At 44.9% G+C, this 10,003-nt stretch overlaps 1 protein-coding gene across 1 annotated transcript; it reads right to left on the bottom strand.

Annotated features, from left to right (window-relative positions):
• Positions 1-3,134: 3,134 nt before the first annotated feature.
• LOC148019800 (G-type lectin S-receptor-like serine/threonine-protein kinase SD2-5) lies at positions 3,135-7,192 on the bottom strand. The gene has a single exon (XM_087699973.1). It carries the CDS (start codon positions 7,030-7,032, stop codon positions 3,766-3,768), a length of 3,267 nt encoding a protein of 1,088 aa, XP_087556099.1. The 5' UTR covers positions 7,033-7,192; the 3' UTR covers positions 3,135-3,765.
• Positions 7,193-10,003: the final 2,811 nt, after the last annotated feature.

Here is a 10,003-nt window from a genome sequence, read left to right as displayed (position 1 = left end):
GTGAAAGAACGATCTATGCAGCGTGGTTTTCCCGAAAGTGTAACATGCGGGCAATGAGAGCTCCTAACTTCAATATAGGAGTAGTGGTCAGAAATTGGTGAAGTGGCCCCTGCAAAGGGATATCAAAGTCATTCCGTATGTGTGCATATGCTAGGCATGTCATAATCATGTGCTTCTGTGATTCTACACTTTGTAGTCCACACAGCTTGCATAACCTCATCTCTCTTTCTTGTCAATTCCATGCACCTCTCTCAATCAATAAAGTGCATGATCGAGTTCGAAGTCGTGCAATACTCCGTCTAAATACCACTAAGAGCGGGTTGGCTATGTATGGCTGCATGTGTGCCTCTGCCTGCATGTAGGATTCCCAACATGAAGGATAGATATGCATATTGTAATAAGCAAGTTTGCCATTTGCTCCCTTGCTTTGATGTTTTGCTTGATACGCTCGTAAGAGGTCTGATTGAAATGTGTCCATGCATATATATTTGGATGCCATATCTAGATATCTATCCACTCCCCACCCTTTAAACCATTTTCGCATATCTAGCACCCATCATGTTGAAAGCACTTTACTTTTCCACATTTTCTGCAGGTGTGTGCTAGCATCCCATGCCTGTTTGGGGAGCCTACTATCATCCATTTGACGTACTTGGGTGGCATATCTCAGTACTCGGATCATAGCATGTACCTCAATTGGCCGATGACTAGTTTCCAAAAGCATAAGTACATATGGTGTGGTGCTTTTGATGCCCAAATGTCTACAAAATAAAAGCTTTTTGCAACTTCTCAATGTCATTCCATGCAGATGAGGAGATGTTCCCCCCCACACTTCCACTCCATATAATACCGTCTGTAGAACATATGCATAAAAAATCATACAACGTATTTTTTAGCATTTAGTATCAGTACGGTTGCAGTCGTTTTCAAAGTGATAATACTTACTTTTCCCTACTACTAATCGTCGCTCCACACATGTATGCCATCTGTGGTCTACATGTATCTCAATCCCCAAGTATTTGAAAGTAGATACTACCTCTATATACTATCCCACATAATGTACTTTTGGTGGGGTCTTTGATTGCTTGGTGTGCACAGCCATTAGCTTTGTTTTTGATACATTCACTGTTAAACCACTATCTTGACAAAACCGTTCAAGAATCCCCATGAATTGCTGCATACATTCCCCAGTATATGCAAAGAAGACCACATCATTTGCATAAAGCAGGAGCAAGATGGCAAACATACCAATATGCGAGCTTTTGGCTTCCTCTTCATTCATAGCCGTGAGAAGTATTTCCTCTAGCTTATCAATGCATAAACCAAATAATGTAGGGGAGAGTGGGAAACCTTGTTTGACTCCCATATTACTCTCAAATACTTGTGAGAGCCCATTGCGACCTCTGAGGCAGCACACCACTTGTTGATATATTGTGTAAATTCCCATGCATAGATCATTTGGGACCCCTAATTCTTGCATTCGATGCCATAAGACAACTCTTGGTACGGCGTCAAAAGCCTTCTTAAAATCCACAAAACAACAATACAAGGTTGCTTCCTCAAGCCGACTCTCATCCATAAGCACATGTAAAGTAACTATATGGTCTATGGTGTTATGACAAGGGCAAAAACCTGCTTGTCCATAAGCTTGTTTGTTATTGCTTTCTGCCCATTTACTCAATTGTGTTTCTAGGATAGTGCTGAATAGCTTTGCCATGGTTGAACTGACCATAATCGTATGGTAGTTTGTGAGAAAATTGCAATCTCCTCCCTTATACAATGGTTGTATCCAATTCTCTTGCCATTTTTGGAGAAAACCATATGCAAAAGCATGATGTATCACATGCAACATAAACAGTCTCGTCTTTTTTATTGTCCATTTCAACATCTCCACATTCAACTGCAAAGTATCACATGTTTTTCCATTAGCCATCTTGTTGAGGGTTGCCTCCAATCTTTGGCCACTACATATCGTCATCACTTTTTACGTATGAGTGTATTATATCATTTTTCCGCCTCACTTCATTCTTGTCCCTTAGGGAGGATTTTAAGCTTTCTATGTGCAGCTTTACATTCATCATCAAACCATTTCTTGCATGGCAATCCTTTGACATTTTTGTGACTACTCTTTGGTTTCCCAAAAACCTCTATAGCTATATTTAACATTGCATCTCTCAGATCAGCCCATGTGCTCCTAGTAAGATTGCTCATAAGACTATCTAGGTGACTAGTATATGCTTGTTTCTTGTCTACATCAATATGGAAGCACCAGTATCTACTGTGTCCCCTACATGTCCTACATGGTGGCAAATATCAAGTGTCAAGCCCAAAGCTATACGATTTGATTCTGGATATTTTCCACCTAACTAGAACTCTCAAATCATGCATAAATCATTCATGCGTACCATTGCATAGTCTACCACACTAGAACCTCCACTAGCTGAGAGAGAGAGAGAGAGAGAGAGAGAGAGAGAGAGAGAGAGAGAGAGAGAGAGAGAGAGAGAGAGAGAGAGAGAGAGAGAGAGAGAGAGAGAGAGAGAGAGAGAGAGAGAGAGAGAGAGAGAGAGAGAGAGAGAGAGTGTGTGTGTGTGTGTGTGTGTGTGTGTGTGTGTGTGTGTGTGTGTGTGTGTGTGTGTGTGTGTGTGTGTGTGTATAGTGCAACAATAGTTCTCTTGTGAGCAACACCTTATTATCTTATCACTTAAGACATAAAGAATAAGTGTACACATATATAGCTAGGGTGAGTAAGTGAGATGGGCGGCCAAGCACATTGGCCTTTACCCTAGCAGATGAGAGATAAAACATGATGTGTGAAGCACAATGTTTGTACATGCAGCGTAAAATTTAGAATAAGAAGACTACATGTGGAACATATATTCTTAACAACACTTGTGCCTACTCTTGCTGCATGAAGTGTGGCTTAAGGCGTGAATTGCCCTGATTGTTTGTAACACAAGTGTGAAGCACCAACCTAGACACATAGCACCTATTCCTTATTAATCTTAATGAATTTGGCTCATTTATAAACATGTTATGCCTATGTCATGCTTTTTGGGCAAGACCAAGAATTTGTGGCCATAATGTACTATGTCACATTTCATATAATTTAGAATGGGTAGATGTGATTGCATAGTAAGTGTTGTATGTTGTGTTGTTGAGTCTTCTTCAATGGGCTTAGACATCATATATATCCACGTTTCTAAGCTCTATATATTTGGATGAAGTCCTCTAACCCATGTGGAGGAAGCTCTTATGATTGTTGATGAAGAAAGTGAAGCTCACATGTTATGCTCTAGAGTGGTGCTAATTGGTTTGTTAGAGCCGATAATCTTGGCATTGTTCATAGGAAATTTCCAAATGGCTATGAACCATTAATATGGGAGTAGCTTCAAGTGTAAATAGTTGGATCATAAGATTTGATAATAGAATGAGATTAGGAATAAAGATTGTTTGTAGCTACAAGTTTCTTGGGGTCAATGCCCATCGGCAGTGGACTTAGCAATGATGTAGTGGTTTGAGATTCACTTGAGGTAATGGTTTGAGTTTCATGTTGTGCTCAAGATAATTAGTTAGAAGACGCTAGGCCTCCATTTAGAATTCGGTAGCGAAGTAGCTCTTTGTTGGGCATTAGAGTAAGTCACAAAATTGAAACATATGCTCCTTCTTGTGGGTGCTGAAGGATGTTACAATTCACATATGCACAGAATGAAGTATGTTACAATTCCTGGGGAATATGTTACAATTCACATGCGTGGGGGATTACGCCTATATGCTGAGAGCAGGTTTGAGGCAAGGGGCGGGGGAGTCCTCTAGAGGGTTGAAGCTGAATCCATGACGAGGGAAGCAAGACGAGAGCGCGAGATCGGGGTCGGGGATACTATTCTGAGAGGAGGAGGAATTTGTAGGGGAGGAGTTGTCCGGGTGGAAGCCTGCCAGAAGGCGCGCTTGGGCCTCTAGGGCGCCCCGCATGGCGAGAGGGGGGTTTGTCACCTCCACGTGTCCCTCCAGCATCAGAAGCACGGCCGTCATGGTGGGCCGCGCCTTGGGCTCCTCCTGCAGGCACCAGAAGGCCACCTTGGCGGTGCGGACCGCAGCCTCACAGGCAGCAGGATTGCCCAGCGCTGCTGCCGTGCCGCCGCCGCCGCCGCCGATTGCCTGCACCATCCGATGAGCAGGATTCTCTGATAGGTCGATGCCAGCAGCCTCCCCGTCCATCGCCACTGCCTGCATCGCCGCTTCCATGTGGTGCACCGCGCCACCGCAGTCGGCATTCTCTGATGCACTGATGTTTGCAGCCGCCAACATGACCTGTGCAGCGCTGCTGTTGGAATTCTCTGACGCACTGTCAACGGCCACCAGCACACCCAGGCCACGGTTGGGGTTCTCCGATGCACCTCTGATGGCTGCTGCCCTGCGGTGTGCAGTGGTGCGGTTGGAATTCTCCGACACGCTGCGGATCAGCAGTGCACCCGTGGGTTTCGCAGCACCGCGGCTGCCCTTCTCTGATGTGCTGTAGATCGCCAGTGCCATGCAGTGAGAAGCAGGGTTCTCTGATGCACCACCATCGGTGGCGGCCAATGCCCCATTTGCCACGCGAATGCCGAACTTTGCAGCAGCTGCCTTACGGGTCGCTGGTGGCCCCCCGATTGCCTCTGCCCCCACTTCCCCCCACCTCCCCTCTGCTCCCTCCCTTGCTGCCCACGCCGGCCAGAACCACCTCCCCTCGTCCTCTGCCCCATAGTCCACATTCCTCCGCCCGCTTACCAGCTCCAGCAGCACCATCCCGAAGCTATACACATCACTCTTGTCCGACACCGCCCCTTGCAGTAGCCACTCGGGTGCCAGATACCCCGGCGTCCCCCTCATTGACGTCTCCGTCCGGCTTCTTGCCCTGTCCATCTGCTTCGACAGCCCGAAGTCTGCCAGCTTGGCCTCGAATCTTTCATCCAGCAGTATGTTCTGTGGCTTTATGTCTAGATGGAAGATCCTCTCCCTGGACTCGCCATGCAGGAACGCCAGGCCACGTGCGGCACCCAGCGCTATTCGGAACCGCGTTGGCCAATCCAGCAGGGGTGCCAGATGCCCTTCGCTGGCTCTGCTCAGCCATCTATCCAGAGATCTATTGGTCATGTGCTCGTACACGAGCATGCGGTGAGAGCCTTCTGCACAGAAGCCTCTCAGCCTCACCAAATTCACATGGCTGAGGCCTGCAAGGGCTGCCACCTCAGCTCGGAATTCCTTGTCTCCTTGCCTTGTTCCCTCGAGTTTCTTAACAGCTATCTTGCTTCCATCAGAGAGAACCCCCTGATACACAGACCCAAATCCTCCTCCTCCGAGCTTCACAGTGAAACCATTGGTTATCTGCTGTAGCTGTTTCACGGAGTACCTTGGTGGAAGGCCTGCCAAACTCCCCAGAAACACATCTTCTTCAGTCCGTCTTATCCTTATGGGATCATCTTCACCCTCACGATAATCTCTATTGTCGTACATGCGGTGTACCCATAAGAATATCACACAGCAGACCAGCAGACTAGTCCCAAAGATGATAGCAATGGCAATGAAATTCAGCCTGTGTGAAGAACTAGCCGGTTGTGCTGGCAAGATCTTGATAAAGACTAAGAAATCTCCACCATATGTTGTCCTCTGCATGGATAAAGTCTTACTGTAATGGTGGCAGGCTTGGGATAGATTGTTGTAGAAGGCAGTCAGACAAGTACAGTTCTGCAAGCATGCATCTATACAATCCTTCAGGCTAGAGTTATGGGCTGAAGACATGTAACGATGAGGGAAGTAATCCAAATCTTGAAGCTTCAGTAGCTTGTAGTTGGTTGAGTTGGTCTGCGTGCAATTGGCACCTGGAACAATTGGGCAATTATCAGCTTCTGGCGTCTCGGCACTGTAATCCAAAGAAAACATGTAATCACTCGATTGATTAGTTAATGGGTTTGGACACCTGCATTGTCCACCGGGATCACATATTCCGAACTCCCCACAATGGTTCGGGAGGCTGCAAAACCCTCTCCCACCAACATCATTCCCTTGATTAAACCAAGAGAAGTCAAGATCACTATTAATAAAGGTCTCCAACCCCCCATTCTTAGGATCCAGCTTCAGGTACCTAAACCCTGTGGAATTCGTCCAGCTTGTCACTGACAGATTGAACTTCTGGATGTTGCTTCCTGTTGAAGGAGGGCTGCCAGCATTAGCATCACACTGTGCAGCAGCTGCAGATGACATGGTTGTCAGGTCCATTTCCATCATGAGTGTACTTCCATCGGCAGCATAGACTAAACTCAAGCTTTTGCAAACTGGGTTTAAGACATCATAGATAGAAGACAATCCCCAAGATGCGTTGAGCACCAAGTAGGGCAGAAGATCAGGGGCATTGACATAAAGCACCAGGCCTCCAGCTTCCATAACAGCTGAATAATCTCCGGCTATCAAGCCCATACCAGGGGTGAGTATCTGTCCCGGTATGAGGATGTTGCTTGGGTGATGAAAGCTCTGCCACACAATGGAGTTCCTGCTGTCCAGCAACACGAGGTTTCCCGTTTCCAGCAGCTCAATACTTGTGATATCTTTAGTGTTTGCAGACCAAAGAATAGAACCTCTGTCATCAAGCATTTGAAGATTTCTGTTGCCACTAAGCTTGACCATGGCTGCCTCGGAATAGACAGAACCAGATTGATCACAGCATGTGCTCCACACTGGGTAATAATGCTTGCAGTTGTAACACACAATGGACAAGGAGCAGACGGGTAAATCATCATCAGGACTGTATGTGAAGCCCCATGCATAGCTACTTGCTTTGCTTACAAGAATCGGATCGAACAGGGAAGTGGTATTGGTGTCAGCTGAGGATGGAGGAAATCTACAGGGGAAACTGAAGGTAGATGAGAGGTTGTAAAGCACAGAGACTGCAGGTGATTGAGAAGAAGTTGAATCAAATGGGAGTACAAGTTGGCAGAGGAGCAGAGTGCAGAAGAATTTAACTGACAGTAGGGGGGAGGAATGATGAGATGGTTGTATCATGATGAGTAGGAGAAAGGAAAGATGAAACTTTTGTGCTGGTTCAAGGACCAGCAGCCAGCTGCAGGACAGCAAATTAAATTATGGGCAAATGTATTCTTGAGGATATGATTTTGAGCAACAATCAACATAATTTACGTGGTGCAGATGTCTCTTTGGATGCTCTGGTCATATGTCTGCATCCAAATGATACTATAATATCTAGCGTGTGTGATCAAGCTTGACTTGGCATCTTGATGAGTGACTTGCATGGGCTGATCACACTAAAAGAAACGGTTACATCAAGCTTACCAGCTCTTTTATACACATAACTTTAGATACTTAAAAATAATAAAACCCAAATTTCATTTCATGTGGGAGCACCTTTATTATGGACCCACATTGTGTATTATAACAACATTGTGGGCTTCGGCTCGGGAAGCACCGCATATCTAGCTAGGTGCGGTTGGGAGCAGTACCAGTACGCACACCTAGCTAGGTGCGGTTGGGGGGCCGGTACTGATACCAGTACGGGCCCCCCAACCGCACCTAGCTAGGTATGTGGTGCCTGGGGCCAGTAGCCCGGTGCTCCCAAGTGCACCTAGCTAGGTCTATGATGCCTCCCAGGTGGCCCAAAAGGACACTCATAACACCGTAGGATAAAACAGGGGAAAGAAGCCCCTCTTCCCACAATGTGGAAAATATTCAAAACTTCTTGTGTATGGGATAAGATGGACCTTGGCATAAACAGTGATTTACTACTGTATAATTAAGAATTGCTCATGTATGGTCAACATCAATCCTAATTCATGGGCCCAGCCGATGTGCATTGACTTCCTTGCCCTACTTGACAGTGAGTTTGGTTTCACACCTGTTGGCTGCTCTTTGTATGTTCTCTGTGTCCTTTAGTCTGCAAGTCAACGCATGACATACACTCAGGAAATATACAAAGGGTAAGATACAAAGTGAGAGTGAGGAAAATGCCTTCTTCAGGAAAGGAGATGTAAAGATCTGATATTGTGGGTTTGGTGCAGAGACGCTATTCATCATTTTTATTGTAGTGTGATATATCCTGAGATCCAGCTGATCTAGTGCAGGGAAATATTGCAAGTGATGTGGACAGAGGCTGGGGTGTGAGCAGCCCACTTGTATGGCGACCCATCTATCAGCTGCATGACGATCGAATGCTATTGAACTAAACTTTGAGATTAGTCATAAAGTATGATGATGAGGGTGATGTGGGGTGCTATATTATCTGTGTATCTGATTGTGGTGTCGCTAATTATGGGTAATTATACGATAAATAATCCTCGTGTATGAGCTTACTCGCAAATTACTGCATGATCAACTGCTAGATTAATGGTTAATCTCTTCTTTTGCCCACGTAAATCCATGTTAGCATGTGTGATGCAGCGCTCTCTCTCTCTCTCTGTCTACTATATATATATATATATGTTTCTCTGTATATATCTCTCTCTCTCTTTTCAGAGTTACTGTTCATGCACGAGACAGGGAGCTCACCCTTTTGTCTACGTGGTTTATGCCCTCGACTTTGACAATCCTGAAATATGATATAGTAGTTTTGACAATCCTGAAATATGAGATTTAATAACACCATAGTATCGCCTTTATTGTCAACCAGCGGGCCTCTAGCATCTCCATCAAAGCATGCAATGCATTACGTGCATGCAGCTACGTGACAAATGATATATTCTCTTGAATTTCCTATACATCCAAATACAAAGGTCAAAGGTCTCTCTCATCCTTCCCCCAAGGCCCCACCTCAATCACCATAGCTTGCATAAATCGAGGAGTCTTAGGGTAGTGTCATGCCATGTCGTGCCATGAACCGACTTGCGAGTCTTGCAAGAAGTCGTGGCAAGGCATGAAGTGACTCTCCAAGTCTTGCAAGTTAAGCAACCCTCGCTTGGCACATTGTTCAACTTGTTCCCTTTTGAAATTCCAGGCTCACTTGACTTGCTAGACTTTTGAACATCCAATCGAGTCCAAGCAAAAGTGAACTAAATTTCGAGGTTGTCAATGTGTGGTGCGCATCTTGGTGGGAGAGATCACAATGAATTCCCCCATCCTTGTTGTAGCCTTGCTAGACTTCTGAACATTCAATCGAGTCCAAGCAGAAGTGAACTAAATTTCGAGGTTGACAATGTGTGGTGTGCATCTTGGTGGGAGAGATCACAATGAATTCCCCCATCCTTGCCGTAGCGAAAAAGAATTTCTCCTACATGTGAATAAAAATTCTCTCCTCTCCCTCACACACACACACACACACACACACACACACACACTCTCTCTCTCTCTCTCTCTCTCTCTCTCTCTCTCTCTCTCAATCAATCAATCAATCAAAAACATGAAAAGTAGTTGAGGATGTAGAACTAAACACTCACACACGTTTATTTAGAGTGTGTATAGTTAATCGGATGTCTGCACAATGTAAAAGTTGCATTATTGACATTCTTTATACTTGACAACAATGATTTGATATTTTTTTGGAGTTTCAATTTATTATGCATACAAAAACTATTTGAAGTGTCATGAACTTTCAATTGAAGCCCAAAGTGAGGCATCAAATTTAAAGCTCTCTCATGTCACACACACACACACACACACACACACACACACACACACAAAATGTGTGTATGCACACAAATCATTAGCTACCTTGCATTGGTAGTTGCAATGTTTGCAATCCATCATGGAGTGTTCCCAAGCATACCTTCTTTATCAATCAACTTCACACTTAGGTGTCTCTCTTGTTTGCTTGGAGTGTTAAGAAGTGATAGGACGTAATATCTTGCCTTCAAAAAGTTTGGAGGGATGACATGTTAAAGTTTCTCACTTAAGGCCAAAAGTCAAGTTGAACTATCAATCAGCAATGTTGATGAAACATTAACATGGGAATAGTTGAAATATATATTTACATGCAACTTAATCATCACTTTAAAGAAACAAAAAAGTAGTATCACAACCCTCATGC

This window comes from Lygodium microphyllum, chromosome 19 (assembly GCF_053477565.2).
Source record: "Lygodium microphyllum isolate KBCC chromosome 19, Lygodium_microphyllum_v1.1.10, whole genome shotgun sequence".
Taxonomy (NCBI): domain Eukaryota; kingdom Viridiplantae; phylum Streptophyta; class Polypodiopsida; order Schizaeales; family Lygodiaceae; genus Lygodium; species Lygodium microphyllum.
This window is presented reverse-complemented; position numbering and strand designations above follow the sequence as displayed.